Here is a 21,520-nt window from a genome sequence, read left to right as displayed (position 1 = left end):
AAGAAAAAGCGGTAGAGGGAGGGGGAAAAGAGAAAGAGAGAGAGAGAGAGAGAGAGAGAGAGAGAGAGAGAGAGAGGTCGCTTTGCTTTAAAAAAACTCGACAGACAAGTTTCTAGGAATTCACACACACACACACACTTCTGAAAAAGAAAACGCCTAAAGAGAAAGCCAAGTTTAATGAAGTACAGAAATCTGTGGCATGTAAAAAGTACAAGCAATACAAGTAATTGAGGAATGCTGCACTTTTTAATGATGCAATCTCGTATCAGCTTTCAGAATTTCACATTGTAAAGGAAGGTGTGGCTTCCTGAGCTGCTTCTATTGTTTAGGTTGAGGCTAATGGTCTGTAATCTTTGGCCAACAGCATGAAATCCATGTGCACTTTTCTGTTCCATCGAGATTACATTATCTGCCCAGGGTTCAATTTAATTCATTCCAAATGATCTCTACTGTCATTATACTGATACTGGATTGTACACAGAGAGGAATAGTAAAGAATTACTACACTACTGTTTTTAGTACTTAAATACTGTATCTGTACCTACTAGAGTATTATTTTTCCTTACACTTTTACTTAACTACATATTTGGATGAGAATACTTTTACTCTGCATTATGTAGCATATGTGCTGCATCATTACTGGTTACAATCATCTGCGATCTGCCTTTTGCTCTGCTGCCTACCTGCAATATGCTATTCAAGTACAAGCAGCACGTGTGTGATCAAGGTAGAGTTATTACTGACTGTAGAGAATATGTAGTCAGTGATATGAATGTGATGGGCGGTGTAATGTAATGAGGTTGAATGTGATGGGATTGAAAGTGACAGGGTTGAATGTAATGAGGTTAGATGTTTTGTTGTACTTTATTAGCAGTTAAATACGCCAAATATGTGTAACTTTTATGGTTATTGTAAAGCTTCTTTATATAATTATAATATTTTTATATCAAAACTTATTTTTTCTGAAGTTTGTTTTAGTGCTGAAAGTTAGACAACATGTGGATTTTACTCAATTCTCCTTCCATTTGTTTACTCAGTTATTATGTGTAACTGCTACAAAATCCAGCAGTTTAATCTTTTGTAAGGTTCTTCACACTTATACATCTCTCCTACAAACATGTTTCATTAGAACTAAAATGATTTTTCTTCTTTTTACCTCTGAACCTTCATTTGTACAATAAAAGTGACGGTTGCTGTGTTCTATTACTGTAATACTTTAGAGAAAATTACAGATTGCTAGGTGTTATGGTTGGGGTAGGTGTTGGATCCAAGTGCAGAGCAGATAGGAAGATTTATATAATACATATATAAAATGAATATATTTGTGTATTTATTATTTAATTAAAATGGATATAGTACTATTATTGATCAGTCAGTTCTATTTATAGTTTTGAAATAATGTCGTATGAAATGTGTCACGAAGGAGACTGGAGAACAAAAACTCACTAGAAGTGTAGGAAAAAAGGTAGGTGTAGAGGTGTAGGAAAAAAGGCGGGAAACAGAACGAAGAAAACGCTGCAAATGGTGTGTACAAACAAAAGACAGCTTTCAGCTTCAAATAAACCAAACTAAAACACAACCAAAATCTTTTTTTCTTTTTTTTGTGGCTTTCTTTTCAGATCTCTTTGCTTTTTTTGTGAGCATTTTGTTTTTTTTAAAAAAACGTATTTTCTTTTCCTCTCTGTTACTGGTCACCCCTCTACAAAGGTGCGACAGTGATGTCTGGTTTGACTGAGGTTTATATAGCGTGCTGTACAGGTGCAGCTGCTTGATGCTAATCACCGACAGGGATTCTGGGATTTGGAGTATTGAGATCCAACTCAGTCATTTCTTCCCCGTGTCTACCAGCCCCCCTGCTGGCAGTCTGTGGTGCCTTACTGCCCTTCACACTAGATGCTACGGTTGTAGCTGTATGATTTGAATGAAGTACAGGAGACGTATTGCATGCTGTTAAGTTTATTTAAATGTAATTAACAGTGGAGAGAAAGACAAGTGAGGCTAAACTGCAGGATAAACAACAGCCAGGTGTCTGCATCACTCGGTTTGAACAGGTCTGGTTCTTCTTTTTCCTTTCTCAATAGCGTAGCAAAGTGGATGAGCTATGGTTTTATACTGTGGAGACAGAACAAGATCACAATTACACAGAAACAATCACAATCTGTTCACAATAAACTATTTCCATAAATTAGCTCTCCTCTAAAATCTAAAGTGTTACAAACCTGATTGCACTCAGAATGGCCGTCACCATAACGTATCTTTGTAGCGATGTGTTCACATGTGTTTGAAAATTTCCAGGTTCCACATCTTTTATACATATTTGTAATACTTCTCGCCATCTCATCCCATGATCTGGGCTTAACTACAGGGCCGTTTGTTCTATTTTCCATATAGTTGAAGACCTCATAGGGATCTCTTAGATTTCCAAAAACACAGCCATTTTCTCCTACACAAACACACACACACACACACACACACACATTAACAGAAATCAGAATATTTTTAAGAGAAACTCTATAGATGTAATCTTTCATGTGTTTTCTCCCAAAATTTAGAGATACAAAAACATCACCTTTGATTGATAAGATTTAACAATAATCACCACCTGTTTAGCTTTTGTTCTACTCGGGCCCCCAAGACCAATCCACATACTGCTACTCTGTGCACATGACTTCCGAACACCAGCACTATTTTACACCAGCTGCTGGATTTCCAATAATAAGAGTAGATTTTGAAATATACGACTCTTCCAAATACAAATCAAATGCACATTATATTGCATATAGCACAGCTTTCTTCTGATTGGGAAACACAAACAATATCCTGTAAATTGTCAGTTCTAGAAACAACTTGAAAAAAACAATTTATCCATTGAATGTGGAAGATGAGCAGCTATTTAGCTAATTAGTTTAAACTTCAGTTAATTAAGTATGTTTCTCCTTTTAGTTTCTCCTTTCTTTATTTATTTTTATTTCTTTCATTATTTTATTTTTAATTGTTTTGTATTGTTATGTTTAACTTATTTAAATTTCTTTTTTCTATTTTATATTCTTTTCTACATGTTTTCTATATATTCTTCTTCTTATTATTATTAGTACTATTTTTATTATTTTTATTTATTTTTATAATAATTATTATTAATATTATTTATTGTACTATGTAAAAGTTGTTTTAGCTTGTTTTTCTATTTTATTTTATCTTCTTCTTATCTTTATTTTAATTTCTTGTCAGTTAAAGCTCAAGCTTGATTTTTTAAATCTATTTTATCTTTTATTCATTGTTATTTTATTTTTTTTTTTTTCATAGTTAGTAGTTTTCATTGTCAATCCCTGTTTTTGTAAACTTTCGGCTACATTGAAAATGAGAGTTGACTTCAATGTACTTCCGAGTCAAAATAAAGGTTGATTGATTGACTGTTTAATGAAAAGTTAAATATATTAGAATGCCAGAGGCTGTAAAACTCTCCATAGACTATGTGCTATAATGTTCAATCTATAGAATTTTAAGTATTTTAGTTTAATTAGTTCAAAATAAAGACTAAATACAAATATGTATTTTATTTACCTGACCAAAACATTTGAAATGAAAGTAACTGATGTGACAAAAACCTTAAAACATTAAATTGATTTACAATTTAGGCATAACAACTTCAAATCCTCACAGAATTTAATTAGTAACACTTTAAAATGAGGGTCACAAATAACAGTACTTGTGATAGTAATAAACATTGTTAAATATAATTAATCATAAATTGATACTAGTTAAGACATTATTAAACAGTACTATATTTTAATGCTTAGTAATATTATATATGATCATATTCATTATTTGAGACATTAATTAAATGATTCTGTAATAATTGATAATGTCTTAACTAATGTCAATTAATTATTTGAGACATTCTGTAATAAGTACTGTCAATTAATGTACCTTTATTGTAAAGTGTTCCATTTAATTTGATTTAATTCAGCGTATCCAGGCTTACAGTGTATGAGATACTGAGTGCTCAGCAAATAACAGTTTGGCTACAGCTTTCTCTACAACTTCAAACTAGACCAGTGTTGCAGCTGCTTTGTTTTTTAAACATCCATATTTAATGTTAACTCAAGCCACAACCACAACTGATGACATAATATTATAACACTGTGAATTACAGATGATTTATTGTCATGTATACTGAACAGGTTGATGCACATACTTGTCATTTCAAACGTATCCTGTTCTGCTGTCTTATTAGGCAGTGCATTATTTAGCCCTTCTCCGACATACACGGCGTAATGGTTGTAGAAATAACAGTGTCCGGGATATCTGATAATATCACCTCTTTCAACCTGTAAAAAATAACAAAACAACAGTGATTATAGAAAATACAACAGAAATGTGTCCTGTAAATGCTTAACCCTTTGATGAGCAACGTACTCAAAAGTGACCCGGCTGAGATTTAATTTTCTATATATCTGCAATAAATTACTGAATTATTTAGTATTCAATGTATTCCATGAATTGACTTGTTTTGGTCATCATACATCCTTCACTACTCCTCTAATGCACACAGGGGTCAAAAATGACCCGCATTCATTTTCTATGCCAATTAATGTATGGCTGAAGGTTTCTTTTACACAAATCTGCATTTTTTTTATTATTTACTACTTTATAAAGAAACACACAGTTCAGACATGATCCACAATTACCATTTCTCTCACCTTCATTTAAAAACTGCATTTTGTTTTTATTTGATGATCTGAAACATTTAAGAGTGACAAACATGCAAAAAAAAAATTCACATCTATATTCTAGTTTAATTAGTTCAAAATAAAGACAAAATACAAAAATATTTTGTTCACCTGATCACATAAATTGAATTACAGTTTAGGCATAACAACTTTAAATATTCAGTATTCAACGTATTCCTTGAAGTAACTTGTTTTTGGTCATTATACAGCCTTTTTTACTTCTTTTTTACTGTTTGAATAAAGGCCCTTTTTGTATCACTACTCCTCTAATGTACACATGTGTCAAACATGACCCCCTTATTAATTTTCTATGCTAACGGTTTCTTTAGCACAAATCTTAATTTTTATTATACTTTATTACTTTATAAAGAAGAAGCTTCTGTATTTCTACATCAAGTTTACACACACGCTTTAGACACGACCCACATTTACCATTTCTCACTTAATACAAATAATAAAAACCTTAACCATTAAAAATCTGCATTTTGTGTTAACTTGTGTTGTCTTTGACTAATATTTCAATTTATTTGATAATCTGAAACATTTAAGAGTGACAAACATGCAAAAAAAGAAATCAAAAAAAGAAGGGCAAACAGTTTTTCACATCACTGTAAGCTACTGATCAAAGCTATTCATTATTACTCAATATAGATTTATAAACACATTATCATGATTGTGAGTGTTTTCCAAGTAATTAAGCTTTAAATAAAGTATAACTGACCAAACTAACAATGAGATTATTAATAATAGACTTAATATTAAAATCATACCTCAACGGAGAACCCGAGAAGTGCAGAGATCAGGACTAACTTTAGAATCATCTTCACAACCACCATCTTCACTAGACCTTCACTAAAACACAAAACTAAAGACAAACAACAAAAATAACAGAAACAGATATGAAATTACTGTATTGATTAAAAAAAGCTAATATTTGAATTCACTTGAAGGTTTAGAATGGGATCATAATGGATCCACTTTTTTAAACTCTTATAATGAAAAGTGCAAATCTGTAAAACTCAGAGTGTACAGTTTATATACTGTAGTAATTTATATAAATATAGAGCCCCACTTTCTAATCAGTGTCTGTAGTAAGTGTGTAGTTACTGTAGTGTAATTACTGGTGAAGGACGCATTGTTAAAGATTTATTACAGTTGTACAGCTCAGTACAGCTCCCGTCACACAACTAACTCAGTACAGTTATTAATAGTTTTAACATTATTTTTCTCTGCAGCCCCTTATAAGGGTGCTTAGCGTGGCAGCATCCCAATCCACTAGCCAGTTCGGCGGTAGAGCATTGGGCCGCAATGGCCCGGGTTTGATTCCCCTTGGGGTAAAGGTTCAGTAATAATAATGAGTGGAAGTTAAAAATGAAGATTTGTGCTAAAGAAATTCTCAGCCATACATTAATTAACACAGAAAATGAATGTGGGTCATTTTAAACAACGTGTGTTAATTAGATGTAGTGATATAAAAACTATTTTCTTTTAGAAAGTATTAGTGAAAAAGTGAAATTAAAATAATGATCAGCGGTGATCACAAACAAGATATGTAAAGAAAACTTGCACTTCTAATAATAAAATAAACTGATTTCCTGCATCCCTTGTAGCCTGCATTAAATAACCTGGGAAATGAATGCAGGTCATGTTTGACCCGTGCATCTGATACACATGTGAACTTAAATTATAACATGTACAGCTGTAATTAATCTTTAACAAATTTAACAAAGGCTAATAGTGACACTTTTATGACATCATTGTTAAAGTGTAAATATACAGTTATTATATCAAATATGATTCATTCATGATCATAGCCCACAATTTAAACAAAATGAAATAGAGAAGATTCAGTTCTTAAATAGCCAGTCTTCTCCTAAATTAAAACTAAAATGATATGGTCACTAAATAATGACAAACAGAAAGAAGAGAGTTCTAGGCTTACCTGTTGAGCAGATCAGGAGCAGATGCTGAAGACTGAATTCTGAGAGGGACTTAAATACTGTTGCCCTCTGACCAATCTAAGAACATTCATCACATCTAAGAGGATATTTCCACTGGAGTCAATGAGCTTCAGTTTTACATTGACCAGTGTTTTGCATAATTACAGATATGAAGACTGAATTCCATAACAGTAGTGAAGATAATCTCATGCTGTGGTCACATTTGCACACAGAGTGCACGATACTATGTGTGCAGACTTCCTATCACAGGTGATATGGGTTCCTCATGCAAAACTTCCTAACAAATACCAGTTACAGATGCAAAACATGAGTTTAATGGTTACTATGAAGGACCCGGGACAGTTATTGACTGTTTGTAAAACATTTACTGCTCAGTAGGTGTGCAGTACATACAGTAATTTACTATTCTATACTACTGCAGAACTGTAGAACCCTGTGGTGCAAAGTAGAAATTAAAGACTATTAAGGCTTTTTTAAATGCACTTTAATATGAAAAATAATTAAAATGTTAAGGAATAAAGGCCAAGTTTTAAGGAAAACCACAGACTGTTGTACAAATTCAAACACTTTACTTTTTTTTACATGTATAAAAGCTTTGTTGTTGTTTTAAGTTGTGAGAAGTATGTACTATAAGTTAACCATTCTTTAAGATCAACTTCAGGTCAATGACATGCTTTACATAGTTCCCAACAGCTTTAAATAAGAACCACTGTTAGTTTCTTACTGCCAACAGGTGTGGCAGATATCTAAAAAATACATTTAATGTTCAGTATATGTGCATAAATAAGAGAAAACACATACAAAACTCCATATTTAATAGGGGTGTCACGATTTCAATATTTCATCGAAATCGATCAAGATTTTGTCATGGTCTGGAGCCTCGGATTCAAAAAAAAAGAATTGACAATCCCTCCCTCTAAGTTATGCAAGCGAGCACTACGCAAATGGTGCAGCACGCTATGAAAATGGCGCAGCACACTGTAGCCGACGCCGGGAAAGCAGCCCTTTCTCCAGAGAATGTGGAGATTCTCATCTTCTTAAAGAAAAACTTGAAAATGTAAAAATAACAGCTGTTTTGTCTAGCCTCAAATATGTTAATAGTTTTGGTACCGTAAGGAGCATTTTTCTCTCAGATAAAGTTAATAATATATCTTTGTTAAAAAAAAAAGTCTTAAAGTCTTATTTTTCATGTTTAACTGTTATAGTAGGATAGAGTTCAGTTTGTTAGGGCTCTAATTTTTCTATTATTTTGTACATGACTGTTCCTGTATTTTTTTGGTAATTATTTTGTTATGTTGCACATTGCTGTTTTAATAGTGCACACTGCTGTTACCAAAAAAGCCCCTAGATGGCATTACATATATATCTTAATTAAATTATTTAAATTTGACCATTAGTGCCTAATGTGGTGTATTACAGATCACATTGCATCACTTATATCAAGCCCACCTTTTGAAATAAGATATTGTAAATTTGATTAATCAAATCAATGACCATAGACTAATCTAAAACTGGCATAGGCCTCTCTACTGTAAAAAAAAAAATAAAGAAAATCGAGAATCGAATCGAATCGTGACCCTAAAATCGGAAGTAATATCGAATCAAGGATTTAGAGAATCGTGACACCCTTAGTAATTAACATCTAAATTATATATTTTGTTTCCTGTAGTTGCAGATCAGACCTACACCAGCTCAGGAGGAATTTTGGACCTTATCCCAATATTCTTGGGATATCTGGTGTGAATCGCTCTCTTGAGGTCATGAGGCCACGGTATCTCAATTGGGTTGAGGTCAGGACTCTCCAGTAGGGGTATTTTCTTCTGTTGAAGCCATTCGGTTGTTGATTTACTTCTATGTTTTGGGTCGTTGTCCTGTTGCATCATCCATCCTCTGTTGAGCTTTAGTTGGTGAACAGATGGTCTTAAGTTTTCCTGCAAAATGTCTTGGTAAACTTGGGAATTCATTTTTCCGTTGATGATGGCAATCCGTCCAGACCCTGAGGCAGCAAATCAGCCCCAAACCATGATGCCCCTCCACCATATTTCACAGTTGAGTTAATTGGTTTTGTTTATCCACACATAGCATTGTGTGATCTTCCAAACAACTTAATTTTGGTTTCATCTGTCCACAGTATATGTTGCCAGTAGTGCAGGTGCTCTTTTGCACACTTCAAATGTGCAGCAATGTTTTATTTTTTTGGACAGCAGTGGCTTCCTCCATGGTGTCCTCCCATGATCTCTATTCTTGTTTAAAGTTTTCCTTATTGTAGATTTGTCAAAAAAATGTTAGCATGTGCCAGAGATTTCGGTAAGTCTTTAGCTGACACACTTGTAGACCGTCTGTCTTACTGTGGACACATGAACATCAAGGCTTTTACAGATATTTTTGTAACCCTTTCCAGCTTCATGTCAACAGGGTTCACATCAAGCAATGCTTCTTAAGAACAGCAAACTCAAAACTGGTGTGTGTTTTCTATAGGACAGGGCAGCTTTAAGCAACACATCCAATATCCTCCCATTGATTAGACTTCAGGTTGGCTGACTCCTGGCTCCAATTAGCTTTTAGAAAAGTCATAAGCCTAGGGGTTCACATATTTTTTCCACGCTGCACTGTGAATGTTAACATGTTGTGTTCAATAAAACCATGCAAACATATATTTTTGTGTGGTATTACTGTGTTTGTCTATTGTTGTGACTAGATGAAGATCAGAACACATTTATTGACCAATTTACGCAGAAATCCAAGTCATCCCAAAGGGTTTACTTACTTTTTCTTGCAACTGTATACATGACAGAATTCATTCACTATATAGTGCTCTCTCTTTCTCTCTCTCTCTCTCTCATGATATGTATATACATATATAGACCGTTACCATTCAAAATTAATATTTAAATGAACACTACATAAGTATAACAAGTATTTTAGGTTAGTCTTGATATAAAGCTGATAAAGTTCTTCAGGAATGGTGTTGCTCTGTCACGCTGGCCAGACACTCGCAGATACAAAACACAGAGTTTATTTGAGGGATTAGGCTTCAAGGAACAGTGAGGGACAGGCAAGGTCGACAACAAAATGGCAGCATACACAAACAACATACCAAGGGTAGTCAGGCGGTCCAGGGTCATACACAGTTAAATCCAAAGTACAGAGGAGAAGGCAAAAACGAAGTAAAAAACAAAACGGATGGCAACAGGCAATCAATACAACGGGCAAGGCAAAAGTCCAGGTCGGAAAAAAAAGTCAATACACAATGAGGTGTCAATACTAAGTGAGGGGTATATATACACATGTGACCAGGTGGAAACAATTAGTTTCCACCTGGAAACAATTAAACAACTCAGTGGGTTGTCTCCCTGCTGCTGCAGATTGTATTATAGGGGAAGGGAGAGCGGACCAAGCCCAAGGCGCCGTTCATGTTTGGACGTGGTTCTCCAGGAGGCCATGAGAACTTCAGCCGCTGGATCAGAGAGGAGAAGAAGATAAAGAGCTCTGTCCTTGCCAGACTCTCACCCAGACACACCCTCGGACCTGCAGTAAAAAACACACACACAGTAATGAGTTTATACATACTTCCTAAATTAGTTTGTAGTTCATAAGAACTTCATAAGAATCTTGTCTCAGCAATCAGCAGACATAGAGTCCTCTAAGCAGCTGCCCAGAACTATGCACATTAAAATATGATGTCCAAGAGATCTTGATTTAATCTAATCTAATGTAATCTAAAAAATCTAATACACAGCCAAAATAGCTAATTTATTCTTTCTAGTAGCAATTTTAGCAACATGCTACATTCAAACTAATGGGGACAAGCAACCCTGGATGAACTTGTCCAGAATATGTGCACCAAAACAGTCAAAAATATCACTAAGAGAGTTTACTCAATTATGTGCTCTTAGGGTTAAAGCTTTATCTTGTAACCTTGAGTGATTGGCCTGTACTATGATGCTTAGCCTTTTAGCTAGCCTAGCTATCTTGCGTAAGACAAGCTGGCTGGCTATGAGTCAAGAAACTGTGAAACTGTCACATGTAGGGCCCTATAATACACCCTGCTCAAAGTGCGTCACAATGGCCATTGCTATCTTACACCCCTCCCACAGTCTATTTTCAGGCCTTGCACTGGTGTCATTTAACTGGCAATAGCAGTGCTTGTGAATATATCTACGCAGCGAGATGTGTCTGTCTTGAAATAAGGTGTGTTTAGGTAATTTTTTGGCATATTGCTATCTTGGCAACGAAAAACTTAGGTGTGTCATTGACTGAATTCAACCTAGACAGACACCAGACAGAACAGTCAGAAGTTCATTGCTATCTTGGCAAAGAATTGTCAATACAGATGCGACCCTAATACACATACACATGTACACCCCTGCTTGTTAAGCACACATGCAGCAGTGCAAAACCTCATAGCACGTGCCAGCTGGCAGCTATGCAAACGTTTACATCAACAATAAAAAGAATGCAGAATAAAATAACATTATTCTACATCATTAGGTCAGTGTCATATTACATTTGTTAGTGTTTGCTAATTGTTGAATGGAATGGAATGGTAAATGATATTCGCTAATTGGTTGAGCAATTGCGTCAATATCCAAAAAACAATTCCCGTAAATGACCTGCTCATCTGCTGAAAAGCGTTGGACATGTCCAGGTAGCTGAGCCCCTGAAATAGCAATCCGCCAAAGTCAAGAGAGCACCTGGCTCTTAAAGGGAAAGGCAAGTGACACACTGATTGGTTTATTTCATGTTGCGGCCAAAACACACCCATGATTATTTAAGAGTATTAGTACATGCACAGTTCGGTTGCCTGGGAGGGAGGATGAGTGTAAATCCAACCCTCAAACAACACTGCTTGGTCTATTGAGCACAAGGTGAGACCAATCAGAATCTGTGTCACTCGCTCTGCATCTGCACTGAGCTGCAACTCATAGTGTAAAAAACATTCCACAGGGTTAAGAAATGTTAAGAGGTCAAATTAATTGAGGAGGATTTAAATAATTAAATATTAGAAATCATTGTGCACCTTATGTACTGAAAATAAATAAGTAAAATAAACTAATTCAACCAATATTTTGTAAAAAAAGAAAAAAAAAGAAAAAGAAAATAGTAACTACACTAAACAGCTGAGACACAGTAATAAAATAACATAACATCTACCTAACATTTCTTAGTACATAACACAAAACATCAATATTTCCTATTGGTTCCGGAAATAATTTATTTGCATGATGTGTGTGTGTGTGTGTTTGTCCAACGTTCACTTGTCATCAATGTGGAGTCCTGCCCACCAGTGCTACCTTAATGTAATGTTTACCTGCCTGGGCACAGTGTTATAGGTCATAAGAGCAAGTTACTGTTTACTTTACTACAAAGTGTGACTTAAAGCTGGTTTTAAGACTACACACAGATGAATTATTCATAAAAATGAATAACGCCTGGAATAATGAGAGAAGATGTATCCTTGTTTACGCACTGCAGACACTCACCCATAGAAAATGGCAGGAAGAAGTCATTTTTACAGAACTGTCCTTTCTCATCTAGGAAGTTTTCCGGGTTGAACACATCTGGATGCTTCCAGTGGTTTCTGTCACTCATGATGGCTGTAAAATTGGCCAAAACCTGTGTTCCCTGCCATGAGACACAAAAAACACAGTAAATCATTCCCACACAATTAGTCAGTCAATGAATCTACATGTATAACTCCTCTATTTCTCCATCAGTACCGCTGGGATGTGGTATCCATGCAGCTGTGTTGGTTGTGTGGTCTCATGGCCTACGCCAAGAGGAACGATGTTGGAACAGCGCAGGATCTCGTGAACAGTGGCGTGAGTGTAGGGGAGCTGTGCACGATCATCCATGCAGGGAGAACGATCAAAACCCAGCACCCGAACTATCTCGTTGTGACAGCGCTCTGAGACGTGGTAAACCGGGAACACAAACATAGGAGAACATGATATTATAGTTAAAGCATTAACAGAAATGCTCCAAGTTTCATCAGTTGTACAGGGTGCTTTCACTGAGTCATTTCCACAGGTGGTCAAATGGAAAAGGTATTCCAAGTGTATCACAGCTATTTCAGTGGTGTGCAGTGAGGCCCTTCTAACCCTATAGAGAAGGGGTGACAATAAGTGCATGTAAAACATTACATAATATTTAATCAGGCAATATTTATTACAGTTATCGCAAATTGTAAACATATATTTTATAAATTAACTAAAATAAAAAAGCAACTAAAGCATTATTCTGCGTTTTTCAGTAGCTAGAGGACTCTTATCTGACTGACAGCTGTTCTAACCAATCAAAGCTTTTAAAAATGGCTTCTGCCATGCTTGTGTCTGCGTGGACCCTTCTCGTGATTTTGAGAAGGGTGTAGTAATGAGTCTATTAGCAAAGTCGTAGGACAATCTAACCAATCAGATTCATGATTTTCACTGTGAGGGCGGGGCCATGGCTGTCTAACCCCTTCTCAGAGCTCTGATGAAGGGGCTACGCATTGGTTAGTCATAAAATGCTGGCTTATAGTTAGCTAACTATCATGGATTTGCGACTGCCAATGAGACAAATATTGTGTCGTATCTAATTAAAAAGACTTTTTAAAGGCTGTTCTTCAATGTGAAAATAATTTACAATAATAGGCCATCTGACTGGTGAGTTTTTGGGTGTACTTAATGTTTTGGCTGCCCTGGAAAACTGTAGAAGTGATCTTGAACGATTGTATTTGTAGTAAAATTAAGCATTGATTTTTGTGATCTACTGTACATGGTACTTTTGTAGTTTGTAGTTGTATTTGTGGGCTGTTGATGTGTATTAAGTTCATATATCTAAGTCAAGAAGAGAATACTGTATGTAGTTATTGTAATATTCATCTATGTGTAGGTCGGCGGGGGTGGGGTGTTGCAGAAGGGATAGTACTGTTCTAGAATGTTTTCGCCATCATACATACTGTTCTACAGCGTCTTCTTCAACATTCACTGTGCTGGTATAACTTCAAATGAGAGACTTGAGGCACATTACATGGTTCTAACACCCCCTAATGGCTTAGTAACAGCATAGCCTCAATGCAAACTGGTTTAGCTGTTAACTGACCATTCAGCAGTGCAGTCAGTCATTGTTTTCCCTTGGTGAAATCTTGGCCCACATAGGCCTGTAAGTTGCTAATTTTTATGTTTTAATTATATTGTTTTTGTGAGTTGAATATATCTTGTTTTTAGTTAGTTTGATAGACCAAACAAGCTGTTAAATATTTGAAATCTAAGCTAACTGTATTAGCATGTATGCTAGTGTGTTTACATGGAGGTAACTAGCTCTGAAAAAATGTAGATAGAGCTGTGTGTACATGTATCTGAGATTAGTTAATAATGTTAATATTGTAGTAACTATCTCAGTAATGTTAGACTGAACCAATGTATATTTGGTGGTTTAGAAACTGATATTTTTCCTTGTTTATTTCAGTTTTACCAAGAGATAAGAGAGAAGAAATAAAGACTTTGAGTTTGAACTCTCTACTGTATGCTGTCTGTCTAACTGGATAGCTCCAGCCAGTTTCACGTTCAGTTGGGACAGAACATTCACAATATTTTAAAATATTACCTGAGCTGTTTATACTGTTCTAGAATGTTTTCATAAAAATACAGACCATTCTACAATGTTTTTCTCATCAATTAAACTGTTCTAGAATTTTCTTTTTACTGTTGTCACTGGTCTAGAAGGTTTTTCCCACCATTAACAATGTTTTAAAATTATTTCTTGACATTTACACTGCTCTAAAGGGTCTTCTCCACCAAAAAAAAAACTGTTCTGTAATATTCTCTTTACCGTTTACACTGTACAGTGAATATTCATCACTCTTCAATTATGATATTTACCTCGCTGAATGGTCATTGGGGATCTGTCACAGTACCTTGCACATCAGGGTGGTCCATCATGTAAATGATGCCCCATCTAAGAGTGGTAGCTGTGGTGTCGGTCCCGGCGAGAAAAAGGTCAGCGGTGGATATTATCATGTTCTCTTCATGGAATGTAGATTCTTCCATTGCCTCTTGCTGCTCAAAACAAACGTGGATAATTTTTTAGAATTTCAATAAGGAATTTCCATTTGTATAGGAAAATAAAAATTTCTATTTAGAATTTCAGTGGAAATATTTTATTCTTATTTTTTATTTAGAATTTATTTTATCTGAGAAATAAGAGAATTTTTTTTATCAGAGGATCCTATTTTAGCGATCTATAGCGCACCGGTCAATTGCGCAAAAAATACACCTTGTTTAGCTTAAAATGTGCAAAAGGCATGAACTAATTCTCTTATGGGTGTGTGTTGGGTGTAGTGTGAAATAAACCAATCAGCGTTTCACTTGCCATTCCCTTTAAGAGGCAGGTGCACTCTGACTTTGGCGCCTTCTTATCTTAACAGCTCTGCACTTTGCACGTCTCAACAGAGGATACTGACCTAAGCACTCGCTCTGTGAAGGTACGCCAGCAGCTCATTTTTATTGTTAAGCTAAAAGTCAGGTTTGTGATCTGCAGTGATTTCGCGTGTGTGTGTGTTTGATGAGCGGGGGTGTACACCTATAGAAATAACTTTTGACTATCGTGTAGCATAATTTCTCTGCTTTTGATTTCTGGTCAATTTTTGTCCTGATGTTTTCACCTTGGTCATCTCCACCAGGTAGGCATCAATGAAGTCCCGCAGGTTTTCTGGGTCCAGAGTCTTCCTGTGTTCCTATACAACCTCACGAATGAAGCCTTTCAGAGAATTGGCATTTCTCAAGACCTTCTGGTGAGGCCCCGGAAAGTGTTTTATAAAGGGAACCAAGTTGAAAACCTGTAGGACAAACCAAAATAATTCCACATTTCTAGTTAATTTTGTGATGAATGGATCAACAGAAATTCTCCAAAACTAATACAATGAAAGTTAATCTATTGATAATTAAAAGTTATGTTCTTTTATTCTATAAAGGTGTCATATTTTGAAGATATGAAGTCCATGAAAAGTCTAGTCAACATTATATTGAATAGCTAAATGTTGGTTGTTACCTGTCCTATCATTGATCCAGCAAACCGAATGTTCTCAGTTACGAGTTTCAGCAGTTGAGCGAAGCGCTTGTCTTCATAATCATAGCGGTCTCCAAAGACGATGGAGCAGATGATGTTGGAGACTGAGTTCATAATAGGATGGATAGGAAAAAAAGCCTTCCCTTCAAGACAAGTGAAAAAGGAAAAGACTGGATTAGAAAGTATACGATGGACAGAGCACTTTGTGACAAGTGAGAGATAACCAACACAAAAAGCATTTTTTCTGTCATTTTATAGGTAGATTACCAGTGAAAAGCTGTCATCTAAGCAGGAGGTACTACGTTTAATAATCTAAAATATAAAACGTATTCCGGTTTGTTTAACACCTTTTTGTTTACTAAATTGTGTCATATGTTTGAATGACTAGTATTAGTGTACAATACAGAAAAAAACACTGAATTTGATGTGTGTCTAAACTATTGACTGGTACTGTACATTTCATAGGGTGGAGAGGAGTTTAATGTGTAGTTTCAATGTTTTAAAACAATTTTCACTTGATAATATTTTGTCTCAGTAGCTAGCTAGCTAATTTTCCTGTTCCACCTTAAATGATGGAACTGATGGTAGAGGCTAAGGGATTTAAGGAACGAAAAAATAAAATGAAAGCTAATAAATGCTAATTTAATTGCTGCAGCACATGCCCCCTTTCTGTTCTGAATGTTACTAGTTAACCAGCAGCTATCAGACGAGCACTATGGACTGATTAGCCAAGCGGGGCAGATTTAAAGGCTGCCTCAGCCGTCACACGAGAGAGGACTGACTTCTTATTTCTCCAGTTTTAGGGTTAACTTTGTGGTGGAGGGCAAAATTATGTTAATTAAAACAAATTGTCTGGAGTTCACTTAAAGGAGAACTCCGGTGTAAAATGGACTTTTGGTGTAGTACAACATGATAAAAAGTACTTATCTTTGATGAATAGCACACCTATGTTCTCCCACAGTGTTCCGAGATCCAGTAATTTTAACAGTTTGTCCAAACACCCTTCAGACTGGGTGACATGGGGCATAATTTGCCCCGATAAACGTTTCCAACGTTATCAAGCTTAAAGTAGCTCCACACCTCTTTGCTAGAATCCGGAGAGCCCTGACATTTAAAACGAAGCAATAATAACTTAAAAAGTGCACAAGAACCTTATTAAAAACACTGTTTACATCCCATAATGCTAGCTTCTATGTCATTATCAGTACCATGGAAAAAGCAATTTATCGGGGCACATTATGCTGTTAAAATTTCTGTATCTCGGAACACTGTGGGAGAACAAAGGTGTGCTATTCATCAAAGGTAAGAACTTTTTATCATGTTTTACTAAACCACCTAACTTACTGACAGACCACAGTAGGCACGACTTTATCCCCAGGGACGTGTCACAATAGCTTATCTTCAACTACATTATATTACATTACATTTGGCAGATGTAGTTTTGAGGTTTTCACATCAGCAAGGATCTGACCTGGACAGAACACACCACACGGGTGGTGAAGAAGTCACAACAATGCCTGTACTTCCTCAGACGGCTGAGGAGGTTTGGTCTGAATCCCAGCATCCTCAGGACTTTCTACACCTGCACTGTGGAAAGCATTCTGACTGGCAGCATCACCACCTGGTATGGGAACTGTACTGCTCTGGAGAGGAAATCCCTGCAGAGTATATCACTGGGTTTCAGCTCCCAAACCTTTTGAATTCATACACCAACCGCTGCCTGAGGAAATCCAGAAGGATCATGAAGGACCCGTCCCATCCAAACCACTCCCTGTTCTCACAGCTGCCGAGTGGAATGAGGCTCAGAAGCTTGAAGAACAGAACCAGCCGGTTCCAGGACAGCTTCTTCCCCCAGGCGACCAGGCTGTGGAACAGCCAGTAGAACAGTGTTCTCCCCAACCCACTCCACTGACACCCATACAACTCTGCAGCGTGCACTTTACTTTACACTGCATCTATCAGACTTTCCCATATTATACAGCATTCTGCCCCCTGCACTCCCCACTCAACTCATTCCTTACCCGCACTTACTCATAGTTAATCTGTCACCTACTGGACTATTTCCTCACTTCCACACACACACACACACACACACACTCTTGATATCTGCATATCTACATCTGTGCAATATTTGTCTATAGTGTAAGTTATTATGTGTATTGTTATTGAGTGTATTGTGTATAGTGTTTATACCGTAAAGCTATCTGTATGTCTTATTTTATATTATATTTTATTTTATTATTCTTCTTGTAAATATTATTCTCTATACATTGGTGGGAATCTGCGCCCAAGTTTTTCACTCACATGTACACCTGTACTCTGTGATGTGACAATAAAAATCTTGAATCTTGAATGCTTTTGTACAAAGCGTCAATAATATATAGTAATAGAAGTTCAATGTTAAACTACCTTCATGCTTTAGCATCTCTTCAACAAGGTATCGTGCCTCCTCAGTCACATGCTCCTCCACACTTTTCTTCCCCAGACCAAAATCACGCAGAGTGTGCAGAGCAAACCGGCGCTGCTGTCTCCAAGCATTACCATAAGTGACCATTATGATACCTGAGAAAAGAAGAAAAATATGTTTTTTGCCCGATTATGGATTTCTTTTGTTTTTGGATTTTTGACACACTTACATTTTCTTTAATATCAGACAAAAATAACCTGAGTTAATATAAAAATCAGTAATTAAATGATTTTAGGAATTAGCTATTATTAACCATATGAGTTAAGCTGAGTTCAATTTCACAACCAGGCCTGATTACTGCCAGACCTGTAGAATCAAGAAAGAAGCAGCTAAAAGATCTCAAAAAGCATCACGTTATGTCCTGATTTGAAGAAATTCAAATTCAAAACAAAATAAATTTGTAGAGGGCATTTGTACAGTTGCAGGAAAAGTATGTGAAAGTGTGTTAAATGTGTTCTAATCTTTATCTAAGTCACAACATTAGACAGTACACAATACACAGTCTGCTTAAAATAGAACCACACAAAAAATGATATGTTTGCATGGTTTTATTGAACACAACATGTTAACATTCACAGTGGGGGGGGGGGTTATGTGAACCCCTAGGCTAATGACTTTTCTACGAGCTATTAGAGCCAGGATGTGATGAGATTGGATGTGTTGGTTAAAGCTGCCCTGCCCTAAAAAAAACACAGCAGTTTAGAATTTGCTGTGTTTAAGAAGCATTGTGTTGATGTGAATCATGCTTCACACAAAAGAGCTCTCAATAAACCTACGTTCAAGAATTGTTGGCTTGCATGAAGCTGGAAAGCGTTACTAAAGTATCTCTAAAAGTCTTGACGTTTGTGTGTCCAGTCCCTGCACTGTGAATGTTAAAATGTTGTGTTCAATAAAACCATGCAAACATATACTTTATGTTTATTGTGTGGTATTAGTTTAAGCAGACTGTGTTTGACTATTGTTGTGACTTAGATGAAGATCTGAACACATTTAAGGACCAATTTATGCAGAAATCCAAGTCATCCCAAAGGGTTCACATAATTTTTTTGCAACTGAACTTTTAAACAGCACTGTAAGTATGATATGACAGAATGGTAGAGACTAAAGACTGCAGATTGTTTATAGTAAAAGAAGATACTGATTCATTTGTTACTGACCCAAACCCTCAGTGATCCAGTCCAGTAATGGCACTCTTGGTCTTCCAGAAAACACAGATCCATTATGAACAAAAGCATCCTTCACAATCTCCATCTTATTCAGCACAATCATTGGTCTCCCACCCAGGTACAGACAGGACATCTCACCATAGTTCTCCAACTGAAAGAGACATAAAATATTTATACTGGGATGGAAAGGTGTAGCATCTGATGCAACAGCTTTTGTATCAAGTTTGTTCATTAAGCAAATTCTGTACATCTTGAAACAACACCACACTGAACTGATTCAATACTTCATAGGTTCATTATTGGAAAGCTTTTTTATAATTATCATTTTTTTTTTGTTTGTTTTGATCATTTATCATATTTATAACTACACAGAAATCATATTTTCTAAGCTTAATCATTTTTATTTTTCAAACATTTTATTTCCTTGTATGACTTTGGTCAAAGGTTTTACCACATCAGGGTTGTCAGCTTATTAAGTATGGACACAATATGAGAAATATTAAGTATTATTAATATTATTCATTGCTGAATCTGCAGTCCATTGAAAATAAAAGTTACTTTGTAACTTCAATCCAAAACCTAATCCTGTTAGAATTAGAGAGAGAGAGAGAGAGGTAGAGATCTCTGACTGGGTTGGAGCTGGAAGTCTGAACCGGAGTGTTACTGCTGGACACAGTAAGAGCGTGCGGTTCAATCATTCAGGCAGAAAACTATCAGTACGTCGGGCGGGGGCGGGGCAGATTACAGCGGAAGTAGGGGTCAAACTTGGTGCCTTAATTAACTTGCGTTAAAAAACAGTAACGCATTACTGATTTCAAATTAACAGCGCGCTTTAATGTTGACAGTCCTATCAAAAAACCCAATCCTTACTATCTACCTGGCCCAAATCCTAACCTTAAACATGAAATAAAAAATAACCTCAGCCTAATTCATCAGCCCATCATCCTGGGCCTGGTCCAAAACTCCACCTTAACCCAAACCTAATCCTAATCCTCATTTTGGCCCAATAAATGCCAAATAAAAAAATAAAGTTCTAACAGAGTTTTAAACAGTACTGTATGTTCAGCTTAGAAGATTTTAGCAGTCTTATTAGTACTAAACCAAGGCATGAAGCATGCATGACATAGTTATGTAATTCTTGGAAGGGTATCTGGCAGCGTTCCAGTGGAACACGTGACAAGAGTCGTGCAAACTTACAGCAAGAGTAAACATGCCCTTATAGGAAGGAGCTGTTTTCCTGACATGCATATCATCGCTGTCCAGTGGAAAAACAAGTATCTCAGTTTTTGTAGGGTTTTAGTTTGCTACATAATTTAAACACAATAGAAATTCTCCAAAATTACCTGTAATAAATGATTATTATTGAATTCCATTAAAAGTAAAGATGGTTGGAGGATGGATGGATGGATGTTTTTCATTGGACAGCAACAATATACAGTTATATACATAGAAAAACAGGAAACTGACCGATCTGACGAGGGCCATTGGGTTCTTTAATAGCTGCATGGTGTTTCCCACAAAGGGTAGAGGTTTGGGTCCGGGGGGGAAGCGTCTCCTGGAGGAGTTTAACCTGAAAATCTCAAGCAGAATTAGAGAGAAAAGACCTCCCAGCAGGGCCAAGCCCACAGACGTCCAGTCCAGATATCTCAGTACAGACTCCATTCTGAGAGAAGTGCTGGAGAGTTCAGCAGTTCAGAGCTTTATACAGGAAAAGCGGTAGAGGGAGGAGGGGGAAGAGAGAGAGAGAGAGAGAGAGAGAGAGAGAGAGAGAGAGAGGTCGCCTCGCTTTAAAAACGTGACGGACAAGTTTCTAGGAATTCAGACACACACACACACACACACACACACAGAAAAAGAAAAGGTCTGAAGAGAAGGTTCAGTTTAATGAAACATTACAAGCAATAAAAGTAACTGAGGAATGCTGCAGCTTTTAAAGATGAAAGCTCCTGTCAATGTTCAGAATTTTACATTGTTTTAACATATAGAGTGTAATTAGTGTAATAGTAAAGGAGGGTGTGGTTTCTTGAGCTGCTTCCTGTAATTAGGCAGAGGTTAATCTATAGCCAACAGCATGAAATCCCTGTACGATACTCTGCTACAGTTGCAAGAAAAAGTATGTGAACCATTTTGGATGACTTGGATTTCTGC

At 36.3% G+C, this 21,520-nt stretch overlaps 1 protein-coding gene across 1 annotated transcript; it reads right to left on the bottom strand.

Annotated features, from left to right (window-relative positions):
- Window positions 1-9,691: 9,691 nt before the first annotated feature.
- Window positions 9,692-21,071, bottom strand: LOC125780537 (cytochrome P450 2B4-like). Its single transcript, XM_049462750.1, is given in 9 exon segments — window positions 9,692-10,219; window positions 12,175-12,316; window positions 12,412-12,599; window positions 14,589-14,730; window positions 15,336-15,509; window positions 15,722-15,882; window positions 18,149-18,301; window positions 19,364-19,523; window positions 20,840-21,071. Coding segments are annotated over 9 exon segments (1,506 nt in total). The 5' UTR covers window positions 21,035-21,071; the 3' UTR covers window positions 9,692-10,028.
- Between the last annotated feature and the right edge of the window lie 449 nt (window positions 21,072-21,520).

Source organism: Astyanax mexicanus, chromosome 13 (assembly GCF_023375975.1).
Source record: "Astyanax mexicanus isolate ESR-SI-001 chromosome 13, AstMex3_surface, whole genome shotgun sequence".
Taxonomy (NCBI): Eukaryota; Metazoa; Chordata; class Actinopteri; order Characiformes; family Acestrorhamphidae; genus Astyanax; species Astyanax mexicanus.
This window is presented reverse-complemented; position numbering and strand designations above follow the sequence as displayed.